The sequence below is a fragment of the Zalophus californianus genome, chromosome 5 (assembly GCF_009762305.2).
Source record: "Zalophus californianus isolate mZalCal1 chromosome 5, mZalCal1.pri.v2, whole genome shotgun sequence".
Classification (NCBI taxonomy): Eukaryota; Metazoa; Chordata; class Mammalia; order Carnivora; family Otariidae; genus Zalophus; species Zalophus californianus.
In genome coordinates, this window is record NC_045599.1 from 105,716,407 (window position 1) to 105,731,018 (window position 14,612).

The window sequence follows — 14,612 nt, forward strand, 5'->3', positions numbered from 1 at the left end:
CTAGGAGAAACCTATTTGCAATAAAGGAAAATGAGCATCAGAAAGGGAGTTCTGACGGTATTTGCTAAGTTCCTGAGGCAAATTTTATCTCTGAACTCCCCAGTTTCCTGTGTCCTGCTTAAGCTAGTTTTGAGTTTCTGTCACTTGTGACCAAAAATATAGAAAATAATACAACAGTACATCAGGAACTCCTGGGGCAGGACAAAAAAACCCTGAAATTTTTAAAGATGTCTGGGAATTTCTGATCTTTGGCTAGGTTTAGGGTACTCTGATAGAACAACCCTTCAGTTTATAAGGAAAAAAGCTGAGATCCACATAAGAAAAGTGAGTTGATAATAATGAGGTAGAATTTAGTGAGCACTTCCTACATGTAGGACGCAGTGTAAAGTAAGTTGTATATGTTATTTCATTTGTTCCTCAGCATTTTGCTTTGAGTTTATTATGTCTACTACATCTATTTACAGTATACTCTGCTGATTTTATCTACAGTTGTATATCCACCACCTAGCACAGTGCCTGGAACATAGTAGGATTTTACTAAATACTTGTTGACAATTGCATATGGTACTGTCCTAGATTTTTTTTAAACATTACCTTTTTTTAATTGTCTGAAAAAGCCTTTATGATAGGTTTCTATTATTCCCCATTATGATGAGAAAACTGAATCACAGAGGTGTCAAATAATTCTCCCAAGGTCACACAGCTAGAAAGTAGTAAAATTAAGATTCAAACCTAGGCAATCTGGCTCTGGAGTCCAGTTCATAATCACTGTGTTATACTGGTTTAACTAACTTATCCAAAATGCCCAAGCCACTGAACAGCAGATGCAGAGTTTGAGCCTAGGTTTGTCTGAATCTAGAATCTACTCTTTTTAACCACTACTTTATACTTCCTTTCTGTGGCTAATTGTCTGGCAGTTCATGGTAGTCCATAGAAATGGTGCCCCTGGGGTTGTACAATATATAATCCGCATGGCTCTTGTGGCAACTCTTATAATATGATTAGAAAAGTATCTAAGCTTCTAGAGAGGAACAGTCAAGTGTAATCAGAAACAGGACTCATTGGGCCAAATACTGAAAGCAAGGTAGAACTGTTTGCCTGTCTTGTCAATTTGGTTACTGCAGGAAGCAGAAGCCAAGATGGAATTAGAAGTGTAAGAGAGTAACTGGGGAAACACCTGTGAAGAATAGAGGGAAGAGGGAACAAGAGTAAGTGGGGATAGCCTCAGACTCCAAGGAAGTTCTGACACCTGTTAAGGGAGAAGGAAGAAAGGAAGATTGGGTAGGAAGACACCCTGATTGCAAGGAAACTCAGAGGAATTCTGGGCGAGGCTGATGGGGAGCCCAGGGCAATGCTTGCTCAGTACAGAAGTTTTGCACTGGGGAGAAATGGCCTGGCTCCAACATGCTCACTCACTGTCTAGGAGTAGCCCAGTGAGAGCGTGGACTTGATGTCAATGCTGTGGTTGATCCCTGAGGAGTGGCTACTGGAAGCTGTCAGCCATTCACATTCCTTGCAACTGGTTCTCTTAAAGAGAGATTTGGGCTGTACCTCCCCATGGTTGCCACATCTGTGTACCATGAATTAAATCCTCCGAAGGAAACATCAGGGAGCCAACCACAGAAGATATGCAGCCAGAGTCTACAACAGCGCCTCATACATCTGAGTACATTTGCTTTCAAACCTTGTGTTGGTTTGGCCTTACTCAAAGTGTCAGCTCATTTAGTGAAAAATGTGTTTTCCTGAAGAGGGGTGATTGGGGCATTTTCTCATTTATTTTTCTACAATGGACACATTTAAATTGCCACAAAGAAGTTACTATGGAAACTGCTCCCAAACTTGCAAGATAAAAGATAAAAATGGAACACTTTGTTGACATGCAAATGGTTAGTCTTTGGAGATCACTTTTTAACAAACTCTCCTTGTCTGGTTCTTCTGAGTCCATTAGGGACTCTCTTGAATCAAAAGTAGACGGGCAGGTTTTTTGGTGTTAAATTCTAGAAGGCCCTGGCATGACAACTCGGGAATAAGTCTAGACACTTCCAAACTTTGTGTTGAAACAAGCAAAGTAGACAGTGACATTGTACTCTCTAGGTAATTCTGGTGATGCTGATTGTGAATTGCTATGAATGTACAAACAGGCCCAGGGCAGGGAAGGTGGTTATTTTTATACCAGGCCCATTCTGGGGTGTACCCTGGACCTGCTTGTTTGAAAGTTAACTTGCTGAGCTATCATTTATGCAAGGTAGTTTCTCTTTCTTATCTCCTCTGGCCACATTCCATCCTTTGAATCTCGGGCTGGACAGTCCTTTCTACAGGAAACAAACCTCTCATTTGAAAGCCCCATTTCTCTACCTATCTCTTCTCATCTTTCCCTGCCTCTCCCCACCCACCAATCCAATTCACTTTATGTCTGCCCAAGCACTCCTATCTTGACAAAGCTTTGAGAGAGCTTTGTCCTGATTTCTGCTTTTTATACTTTTCTGTCTGGCAATTCTTTCAACTTGCTTCTCTCAGGCCTTAATCCCAAAGCTGTATTGAAACCCTTTCAAAAATGCTTCCAGTAATTAAGTGGATGCAATGCGAAGGTGATTTGACCTGAGGAATTAGGGGGTCAGAAGTTCTGGGTTCTTGATTTAGGATCATTGTTAACAGGCATCACAACTAGCAGCAATCAATCTCACTTCTCCCTTGTGGATCAGAGTCTTCCTCTTCACCAGATACTCTTTTCTTGCAGATCTTTTTTTATGGCCAGCTCCTTTTCATCATTCAAGATTTAACTTAAATATAGTGTCCTCAAAGAGGCCCTAAATACTCCCTGTTATTTTCCTCTAACATCATTCTCTATAACATTATCTTCTGTTTTCTTCAACCACTATCTATCTGCAATTATCTTAAATGTTTCCTTGATTATTATATTTGCTCCAAAGACCCTTAAGATCCTAGAGAGCTGAGGCCGTGTTGTTCTTTTTCCCAGCTGTATTCCCTACTCCTGGCACACAGAAAATTCTCAATATTTATAGAATGAAAAGCACCGTAAAATTTAGGCAGTTGGATCAAATGAATTTTAAGGTTTCTTGCAGCTTTAACATGAACATTCTTAAAAATGAATAAGTGAAAAATGAAGTGACAGCAGACATTACAATAAAACACTGAATGCAGTCTGTGTATATCTATGCTTAAGAACATAAACCTGCCAAGTTCCTGGACATGTCCTAGTGTTGTCTTTCTAGTTTCCTACAGAGTGTGAACTAAGTTTCTGAGTTTTACGATGAAGTATCTAAGGAGGATATTAGATAGCTGTCTAAATATAAAACCACTGTGTCATAGAATAAGAGTGGAATAAGTTTTAGAACACAGAATACTCTTCAATTTACAGTATGGAAATTCAGGCCCTAAGAAGGAAGTATATTTGGAACCAAACACAGTGATGCTTCTGTCAGTGTGGAATACAAATACATATAGCAGTAACATTTCTGTATAATCATTATTAATAACATAGCAATACTTTATATTTCTCTTTTTTACGGACTGTTCCCACATGATTTATTCTGTACTTTCTCAGGTAATACTTTAACAAGACTTATTTTACAAGAAAATCCTTTCAATTTGAAGGTTCAAAATCCTAGCACGCTGTGGACTGTTTCTGGGGAGAAGCAATAATTTACATTTGAAAAGTTTGAGTGAAGCTAGCTCTTATACTAGTACTTCTGACACTTGAGCACGGAGGATTCGTTAAAGCACAGATTGCTGGGCCCCATCACCCAGAGTTTCTGGTTCCGAAGGTCAGAGGCATGGGGAAGCGTGCGCAGAACTGGGAAAGTCTGACAAATATAGTACCAAACTTACCACACCAACTCTCTCAGTTTAACTGGTCCGCTAGGCGCGCAAAGAACTACAAGTCCCGGCGTGCCCCGCGCGCAGCGGGCGGAAAGTCGGGCACTTCCGCTCCACGCAGCGCCTCTGCCCCCGCGTCTCGACGTGTCACCGGCGGCGCCGCGGCTGTGGCCAAAGAAGGACCTAACTGGGGGAATTCGTGGCGGCGGGCGGCGGCGGCGACCCCGGCCTGGATCTGCCCCGGCGCGGAAGTGTCCCGGGTTCCGTGGGGAACAGGGGAGGGAGGCGGTGTCTCGGCCCGCGCGGGGCACGATGTTGAACATGTGGAAGGTGCGGGAGCTGGTGGACAAAGCGTGAGTATCAGGGGGTCAGTTGTGGCCGAGGCCCACGCAGGGGAGGGGAAGAAGGGGGAAGGGGAGCTGGCCCCGCGCCCAGGGCCGCCCGCGTCACGCCCCCCCCGGCTCGGCCAGCCCCATCATGGCGGCGGCCGGCTCTCTCCCCGACCCGGAGCTCGTCCAGCCCGGCGAGGCTGAGAAGGGACCCTTCCTCGTTTCAGAACATCCTGTTAGTCCCTTCCTCTCCTAAACAGGCCTTTCTCACCTTGCCCCTCTCTCCATTCCTTTAAGCATAGACCCTTTGGTCAGGGGAGGGGGCGGGGTTGTCTAGAGCTGGGTCACTGCCCTGGCCGAAGGACTCTCTTGGCCCCAGGCTGTAGGCTTTGCTTCCAGGGTAGCTGCGAACACTTGGGGATGAGGGACGCAGTGCACTGACCCTCTGTGTTCCCGAGGGTGTGGTGCGGAGACCTTAGGCCTGGTCGGGTTGTGTACTTTATTTTATGGGTTTCTTTTAATTCCTAATGAACCTGAAGTGTTGGAGTGGGTGGTAGGTGTAACAAGTGGCCATTGTGGTCAGACTGAAGTTACTCAAGAGGAGATTCATCCTTTGCTTTCCTAACACTAGTGAAAGTAGATCACCACGTAATTTACTGTGATTCTTCTTTTCCTCTGTTTCCTTTTCCACCACACTTCATTTTGGGAGGGCCAGTTGTTCCATTTGGTTTAATTAACAAGTCATTAAGAAATTTCCCCTAAAGAAGGAGACAACCCAGGTTTATATCCTGTTGATCTGCTCTTAACTTCACTGACAGGTAAAATGACTAATAACATAGATGATTTCCTTTAAGACTTAAGTGATAACTTTAGTGTTTCACACACTAAGAAAACCTTAATACTTAACGGACATAACAATGGTTAAGTAAGTTCTTCTAGGCCAGCAGGAAATAAAGTTTAAGAATTTAACCAGTCTTACTCCTTTTGGGTTCTAGTGATTAGGCAATATGTGTGGTGAACAAAAACGTTTGTGACAACAACCCAACCTAAAATCAGGAAGTGTAGATGGCAAACTATGAGTCTTTCTTGACGCAAAAAAAAAAAAAAAAAACAAAAAAAAAACCAACAAAAAACCACCACACACACAATTTATAGTGGCTTGGATAATGCATCAGATAGAACTTAGAGTTTGACCATATTTTCAAATTTTCTGTGCTACCAAGGCAGTAGAGTGTCTAAAAAACATAGGTTTCAGAACCTGCAGAGCTGGGTTCAAGCTGTTTAACCTTGGCAAGTTACTTAATCTTTTAAGTGCCCTAGTTTTCTTAGTGCAGTGTGAAAATAATAATAGATACCTACCTTACAGTGTTGTAAGGATTAAGGGCTAAAGGCTTTACATATGAAGCCCTTGACACAATATGTTTAGATCAGTATACTTTTGATAACTAGCAGGTGTTCTGCATTGAGAGGGAGATAAACATTAAAAGAGAAGCACCATGTTTGAAAAGTGATTTGCTTTAACAGTTTTCCTTTATCAACTATTCATTTGATGATTAAGCCCTCAGACATTTATTTTGGGCTTATTTTGCTATTTATAGGGCCTTTGCTTTCTAAAGATAAAATCATCGTTCTTTTCCAGATCCAGGTTCATTAGTTGTTTTTTATTTTTTTTATTTTTTTTTCATGGGTACCATGCATGCCCTACTGGATCATTGGTTGTTTTTGTTAATATATGATACAAAGACTTAGATACCAGCTTAAATAGTTTTTAAAAGTCTAAAAGTCTCTACAAAACTATTTCTAAGTTAGAGAAAACCACTAAGAAACATCTTGTTATCTTAGAGGACTAAGTTTGTGATACAAATTTGCAGCGGCTATATACATTTTTCAGGAGATGGAAATCAAGACAATGTTCCTGCTCTTGTACAGTTCATATTGTTTGCCTTTATCACCTGTTTCTAATCTTCAAGTGTTCAGGGTAAATTTGCCACGGAAGTAGTTATCAAGTCATAATGGAACAACTGTTGTTGAAAAAGAACTTCTGTCTTCCTTTTTACTACCCACTTTAGAATGCAGACTTTAACCAAGTTATTCAAGAACATATAAGAATGTTGCCACCAAGGACTTTTTAAAGCTTTTGTGGGTGTCTGACATATGATGTTAAGATGTGAGGTTATTTTACTGATGAATACTCAGGATTTAATTTTCATCTTTCACTGGCAGGAGAGAAGAAATTCTTCCCTCAAAATATAAGAACCAGTACCTGTGTCACTGTGTTCAGTTAGACTCTTCACCTTAAAATGCCATAATGGAGGAAAAACAGATCCATAGAATGGACACCTTGATTATTGGGATAAAGTATTGAGGGAACTTGAAGAAATGACAAAGTGATTAAGGATTCCTCAGAGAATTTGGATTAAGTGCACTAGTTAGGGGTTTTGGAGACCTGGGTTCAGATTCTGATACTGCCTTTTAAGCTAGCCATATGTCTAATTTTAGAGAGAATCATATAAATGTCCAGATTATAGATTACTTATCTGTAAAATGGGCTGGGGTAGAGAAAGACTGTTTCCAACTTCACTGGCTCTTTGGAGACATGAATTTCCATCAGCGGGAAAGAAACGGAACCAGTATTTCATAATAGCAGATAAATTTTGGAATGACATTATCCTTCAGAGACAGTTTCGGCTGAAAAGGGAATTTTTTTTAAGTGGTAATCAATAAATGTTATATTTAAATGCTTTATGCAGTAAATAAGTGCAACCCATAACTTAGGAGAGCTAGGACTTTATTTAGCATATATCCCTACCCAGTGAGGTTTACTTCAGAAAGAAAAATGTACTTTTCAGAATGTGTTCCCTGGAGCTACAGTTAGATTAAGTATGGTGGCAATTCTGAAGTATAATGATGTATTTCAAATATTGGTTTTTGAGAATTTAAAGACCTGGAGATATTTTCCACAATTGTTGCACCTCCTGGTAGTATTAAATGGCTTGTTTTGCAGAACACTGAGGAAAAGCAGATAAAGTCATAGGCCAGCCAGAGCTTAGAGGACCAGTTTCCTCCCACTTGTGCTCAAGTTGCATAAAAGACAGCAGTGGCAGGAAAGGATAAGTGGCACCACTCTTACAAACTAGGACTAGCTTGACCACTATTGTGTGACCTGTCTTCTTGTAATAAAATTGGATACTTTTATATTTTGTCATCCCATACATGGTATAAATTGAAAGCTGCTGCAGTTCTGGTCTTTTTTTCCTCCAAATTTTGGAAATGTAGTGAATGGGACGTGATAGTAGTAGATCGCAACTGCTGCTTATTATTCAAGCCCAGCTAATCCTCCTCTTTGATCTCAGGGAGCAATATTAATGGTAAATCTGTTTCATTAGTGGTCCTTACTCTTTTTATGATAGTGATTCACATAGTGCTGGCTAACTCCTATAGAAAGGTAACTGCTATAGATAGTCCATTTTAGGTTATTTTCTTAAGCATAGCTTGCATTTTCCCCCATAAGTTAATTTTTGTTGGTGTTATGTGCATTTTTAGCTCATGTAATAGAGCTACAGAAACTACTGTTCTAGTCTTGACCCCAAAGGGAGAACTTTTGGCTTTTATAGAAAATAGTTCATTCTGTTATTTCAACAGATAATACATTTATTATTTTTTTGGCGTAGTACTGTATGTTCTGAATTTGAAAAGTATAATACCTGCCTTCAAGAAACTTGACATTACAAATATGCTACAATTTGAACTTATCATCAGTTTTGCCTTTTAGTCCGCAGATGGTTTCCCCCTTATTTTCTCTATCTTACCAATAAATCTCTGTTCCGTGTGCTTCTTAGAATTTGAAAGCAAACATAATTGTCAGCTTTTTAGTCTTCCCATATCAACTTTTTGGGAACCAATTACAGATAATTGTTATTGCTGAAATAATTAATTATCCTCCTTCTCTTCTAGTAAGTGGTTATAAGAAGATATTAAGAATTTAATTCCAAAGAAGGTTTAATTTATCTTCTGCCAGCATTTCTGTAGTTTAAATTAGCCTGTTTAGTACTAGTGTCAGAATGCGTTTAAAAAATCACTTAGTTGCCTCTTACGTTTTTCTGAGCCCTGGTGTTAGTTTACAAGTAGTTTTTCATCTGTTTACTGATATATCCACTAAAAGTACTTGGCTTTTTTAAAATTTTAAATACCCCTTACTAGTACTCCTAGTTTTTACAGTATGTTTCCACAGTTGAAACTTTCTCTATGCTCTTGTATTATTTTCTTACTTATTTCTAATGTTTACTTAATATTTCTTTTAAGAAGAAAGAGTATAGGCAGCTTAAATAACATCTTAATCTTAAAGAAATTTTACTGTTTTATCTTTCATATTAAGATATATCTAGCTATTAAAAAGTACATTTTTATTAGTATTTGTAGTAGCTCTTATATACAATGAGTTAACTCCTTTTAGCCTCAGCTGACATTACTTAATATTCTGGGACAACATATTTAACTGTTTATTCTTTTATCCTTTTTTAAGGTGTCAATTCATAAGCTTTCCTTGTTTAGTCTACTTATATGTGTTTGTCCATCCATCTGTTTTTATAGTAATTTGCTAGCAAAACACATTATCCTCCTATACCAGGTGATATTTAATGGATCTGTGAAGCAGTTTGGTTTAGAGATCAGAACTGGATTAAAATCTTGGGTCCACTACTAAGAAGCAGTGGTCTTGGGGATTGGAACAATATCTCTACATTTTTCTACCTAGGAAGTGGAGATGATATTTATTTTACAGGGTTATTTTATTTTACAGGGTTATTATTTTAACCCTCTTGTGAGGGTTAAATTCATGTGAAACACCTAGCATATTATCTGACATAAAATAAACTCTTTGAAATGCCTATTGTTATTATGTAATCTTTAATACAGAAAATAATTCATAACAGAAAAAATCAAAAGAATATAGTGTTTAAAAGAATAAAGGAAATATTGTCAGACTACATTATTTACAAGTATGTAAGAACTGTGTCTTAATCCATGAATCATTATTTTCAGTGGGCACTCTTTCATAAAGCTCTTCATCTGAATGGACAGCTTAACCTACATAAAGGAAAACTCATATAAGTATCTGTACTACATGTGCCATGTGTTGTTTTCACCAAGTTATAAATGCTTTTATTTTAATATTGTGAAGCATATTACAGAAGTAATTCTTTAAAAAGACATGTTGGGGAAGAGAGTCTTTGGGAAGACATATTGTAATTTCCATCTTCTAGTTTTTCTTCAGTTTGTTTTGTATTTTCTCAAGGTTTTAAAGATAGGGCTAATGTAAACTTTCCTCCTAAAATGTAAAATGATTTATTTTTTTAAGGCAAATTGAAGTTGATGGTTTATTCTTAAAGAAACCGAACAGTATCAAGAAAAAGAATCCTCTAAAATATATCAAATTTGTGATCTCTGACAATAGATGAGCAATATATACAAGGAAAGCACATTGCAGAAGGGGCTTTCCAATTATTCAACCCATTCTCCCAACTTAGCAAGAAGTTTTTTTGGCTTACCAGAGCTCTTTAGCCTGAAAATTAAATACAGGTAAAAGAACATAATGTATTCCCATATTGAACCAATTTATAGCTATTTATGACTCATGGATAGATTTAGCTAATGAACTATTAGATATGAGTAATTTTGTTAATGTGCAACAATAGGCATGATTTGTACTTAAGGAAAGTACAGTTTGCCATTTAGAATGTCTTTTGACGTGAATTTTGTTTAGTTTCTAAATTCTTAGAATAGGTTCTACATAATTCAAATGTAAATAATTTTAACTTCCACATAAATTCACCACTATGTGATAAATGTGTATGTATGCTTTTGAAATGTTTCACTCAAAAATTCTCATCTAGGGGCGCCAGGGTGGCTTATTCCGGTTATGTGTCTGCCTTCAGCTCAGGTCATGATCCCAGAGTCCTGGGATCAAGCTTCATTGGCCTCCCTGCTCAGTGGGGAGTCTGCTTCTCCCTCTCCCTCTCCCTCTGCCCTCCCCTGGCTCATGCGTGTGCACTCTCTCTCTCTCTCTCTCTCTCTCAAATGAATAAAAATCTTTAAAAAAATTCTCATCTAGATAGCATTAAATTTTTTAAATAGAAAAAATACATGCATTGAAAATTCAATTTCTTCTTTCTCTTGCCATTTGTTTTTATGTATTTTTAGCAAATCATTGGAGAACAGTGCAAATAAATATGCTGACGGTTTTTTTCTATTGACTTTTCTCATATTCATTCTTCATCTTAAGGTTGTATGATTAAAACTTTTTATTTGTAATTAAACCACAATGGTTAAATAATACTTTAGTTTAATGTGTTTGGCTTATTTTTATACATTTGGTATTGAATGGGCTTTTGAAGTGTGGCTCACTTCTCATGAAGCCAAATAAAAATTTTAACCCTGTACCCTGCTTTCCACATAGCCCTAGTGATTCTTTAAAAATACTAAATCAGGGCACCTGCGTGGCTCAGTTGGTTAAGCGACTGCCTTCGGCTCAGGTCATGATCCCGGAGTCCCGGGATCAAGTCCTGGGATCGAGTCGCACATCGGGCTCCCTGCTCAGCGAGGAGCCTGCTTCTCCCTCTGACCCTCCCCCCCCTCATGTACTCTCTCTCTCTCATTCTCACTCTCTCAAATAAATAAATCTTTAATTAAAAAATAAAATAAATAAATAAAAATACTAAATCAGATCTGCCTCAGAGCTCTCTTCAGTCACTTATCTCACTGGCTCCCAGCCTGTACTTGATCTGCCCCCTATGACCTCATCTTCCACCACTGTTTCTCCCTATATAAAATAGCATGCATTCACCTACCTCTTTTCCCCTCTCCTTCCTTTATTTACATGTATTCTTCTGCTACCTCTGGGATTAAACTCCTTAAAGGGAGGGACTTTGTTTTGTTTTACTGCTGTATTATTAACTCTTAGAACAGTGTATGACATAGAGTAGGTGCTCAACAAATATTTTTGAATATATTAAATTGAATAAGCCAGTAAATATTACCGAGGAAATCTAAGTCCAGGTATTTTTCTTTATTTTATTTTTAATTTTTTATTGTTATGTTAATCACCATACATTACATCATTAGTTCTTGATGTAGTGTTCCATGATTCATTGTTTGTGCATAACACCCAGTGCTCCACACAGACTGTGCCCTCTTTAATACCCATCACCAGGCTAACACATCCCCCCACCCTCCTCCCCTCTAGAACCCTCAGTTTGTTTTTCAGAGTCCATCGTCTCTCATGGTTCGTCTCCCCCTCCGACTTACTCCCCTTCATTCTTCCCCTCCTGCTATCTTCTTCTTTTTCTTTTTTCTTAACATATGTTGCATTATTTGTTTCAGAAGTACAGATCTGTGATTCAACAGTCTTGCACAATTCACAGTGCTCACCATAGCACATACCCTCCCCAATGTCTATCACCCAGCCACCCCATCCCTCCCACCCCCCACCCCTCCAGCAACCCTCAGTTTGTTTCCTGAGATTAAGAATTCCTCATATCAGTGAGGTCATATGATACATGTCTTTCTCTGATTGACTAAGTCCAGGTATTTTTAATAAAAGCTGATAGTTATTTAACATTTGCCATATGCCAAGAACAATTGTAACAACATTATTATCATCTTCAATTTATTGCTGAGGAAATGGGCCACAGAGAAGTCCAGGCACTTGCCCAAAGAAACACATCTAGAAAATAGAGTCTAGATTTAAATCTAGATGTCTGCTTTCAGGACATATATTTAACAGTTTTTGCTAACTTTTACAAGACATTATTTTTAAAAAATGCTTTATTTTACTATAATAAGGGTGAGTTACCAGTGTATACCTTAATACTAATTAAAAATTACTTTGAAAGAAATTTATAATTCTTAAGTTTCTGAACCAAATTCAGTGAGTTTTTTCCCCCGTATGTACCTGTCATAAAAAAAAACTTTCTGGACTCTTGCAGTCCTTTGAATAATGTCTGTAAGTTGGATGCCCCTCAGCAGAAGGGAAGCAAACAGATGTTAGTGTAGGTACAAAAAATCTTAGCTATTGTAGTGAAGGTACTCACTACTTAATCCTAGAAAGTGTTAACATTTATGAACTATATTATGTGCTTCAGAATTAGTAGTCTTCTAACCAGCTTCCACAACTTTAATAAGTTTCACATAATCCTTTGATCTTTAGATTGTGATCTTTGCTGTGTTTGTAGTACTATGTTACATTAATCTGTGATTTATGCCCACCTTTCCCAATTTTTCTTCAGTTTGAGCATTTAGGAATATATTCCATAGTCCATTATATACTTATCCAAGTACTATGTTTTTGGCATAGGTTGTATTTAAATGTTATGCAGTAACTAAAAATACATTACTGATACCCTTATTAATCTTGACCGTCCTTTATAAAGGTCCTTCACTGAGTGCTCATTAAATATCTGCCATGAGCCCTGTGGAGTACTGTATAAGATGAGAGAGAGACCTTATGGTTCCAGTGGCAGCATATGATCTGTCAAGCAGATGTACATGAAAAGCATATGAAAAAGAAATAGAGAATAATACAAGATGGTATGATATCTGAATTTGGGGTACAGGATGTATAAATACTGTTGAAATTTAGAGAATAAAAAGAACAAGATAGCAAAAGCTTCATGAAAGAGGTACATCCTGAGATACTTTTTTTTTTTTTTAAGTATATTTGCCTGAAAGGAAGATGAGGCTGAATAAGGTATCAAACATGAAGTGCAAAATCTGAAACTGGTCAAATAACAATGTAGTCTCGCTGATAAGAACCTGCTCCCAAATGGCTCCAAGCATAGGATGACATCAGTGAATACTGTCTGAGAAGATGTTCCATTGCAAAAGGAAGTGTCCTTCTTACTCCAATCAAATAGTACAAATTAAATAACTTGAAGTATAGATATTTGGGTTTTTTTTATAGCTTTGAGGGGAAATAATTATAGGGTTTTGAAAATTTTGGTGGTGGGGTTCTGGAAGTAATTTCTTATATGTCAGAAAAGTTGAGTCTAGTTTTTAGGATTTGGAAATACATTTTTATAAATCTAAGTTTAATCAATCAAGGGTGAAAAAAACTTTAAACAAAATATCAAATATTTGACTTCATATAGAGGTAGTTTTACAAACTTATCACTATTGAAGTAGGTGCAGAATTTCTCATTTTAGCTTTGCTGATAGGATTTTTAGTTACATACTTTGGTTAGTGTTTGATATTTAGCAATGTTTCTGAACTTAGAAAGGAAAAGAATCAGTCTTTTAATCACCCTGTACAATATCAAGCATTTGTGTCTGTAAAGATGTAATTTTCACATGTCCCAGTGCAGAATTTTTCATCAGTTTATTATTCTCTTAGAATAGTATGAAACTATTTTTCTAAGGTTAACTAATTTCAGAACTTCCTTTTAGATTTTTTTCCTGAAGGAGTCAGGTAATACATTTAATAAAATTACCTTAATAGGGTATTTTAAATAGGGTCACATATTTAAAAAGGTACTGGTCATGAGTATGCTCAAGCTGAGCAAATTTCTTTGGATTTCAATTTTATTTTTAAATGAGGGGTGGTAGGGCACCTGAGAACGCCTCTCCTTTGAGCTCCACGCTCAGTGGGGAGTCTGCTTGAGATTCTCTCTTTCCCTCTCTCAAATAAATAAATAAAATCTTTAAATGGGAGGTGGAAGTGGTAATTAGAAAGGAGACTTGATAAATTAAGATTTTATCCACTTTTGCTGTATAAAATGGGATAAAGTCTACCTTCCAGGACTGTTAAGAGAATTAAATGAGTTAATATATTATGGAAATGTTAATCACCATGTCCTCAATAAATTCTTCTTCATTGCTTTTGTTTATTTAGTTTCATCATCAGTTTTGTCATTAGTTTTGTCTTTTGTTTATTTAGTTTCGTCATTGTTACTGTAAAAAGCAGTAACCCAAAATTAAAAGATAGAGATGAACAAAGACTTTTATTCCTTAGATTAGTTCTAATTAATAGAAATTTAAAAGTTGGCAGAAATTTTTAAATAAACTTTTAAACCCCCTTAACGGTAGAATTTTTAGTATTAAAATTATTTTAGTGGCTATCCATACGTGTACAAACTAGAATTGGGATCTGTAGTACAAATAAAATTAACACTATACTTATTTTTTTAATACCATGGATATTTGATCTGTTTGTCAAACCAGTTTAACATATGATACCCCCTGACAAGAAAAACATCACACTGGGGGTGCCTGGGTGGCTCAGTCGTTAAGCGTCTGCCTTTGGCTCAGGTCATGATCCCAGGGTCCTGGGATCGAGCCCCGCATCAGGCTCCCTGTTCCACGGGGAGCCTGCTTCTCTCTCTCCCACTCCCCCTGCTTGTGTTCCCTCTCTCACTGTGTCTCTCTCTGTCAAATAAATAAAAATCTTTTAAAAAG

General features: G+C 37.5%; 1 protein-coding gene across 4 annotated transcripts in view; it reads left to right on the forward strand.

The window, feature by feature from the left end:
• The first annotated feature begins 3,948 nt into the window (after positions 1 to 3,948).
• CLINT1 (clathrin interactor 1) overlaps positions 3,949 to 14,612 on the forward strand; it is a 59,084-nt gene continuing 48,420 nt past the window's right edge. For 3 of the 4 annotated variants that reach the window (XM_035727629.1, XM_035727631.1, XM_035727632.1), the window contains exon 1: positions 3,950 to 4,190. In XM_035727629.1, the coding sequence (XP_035583522.1) occupies positions 4,150 to 4,190 (41 nt within the window). In that variant the 5' untranslated portion in view covers positions 3,950 to 4,149. Of the gene's footprint in view, positions 4,191 to 14,612 lie in introns of all 4 variants that reach the window. The other variant, XM_035727630.1, reaches the window with a different exon arrangement.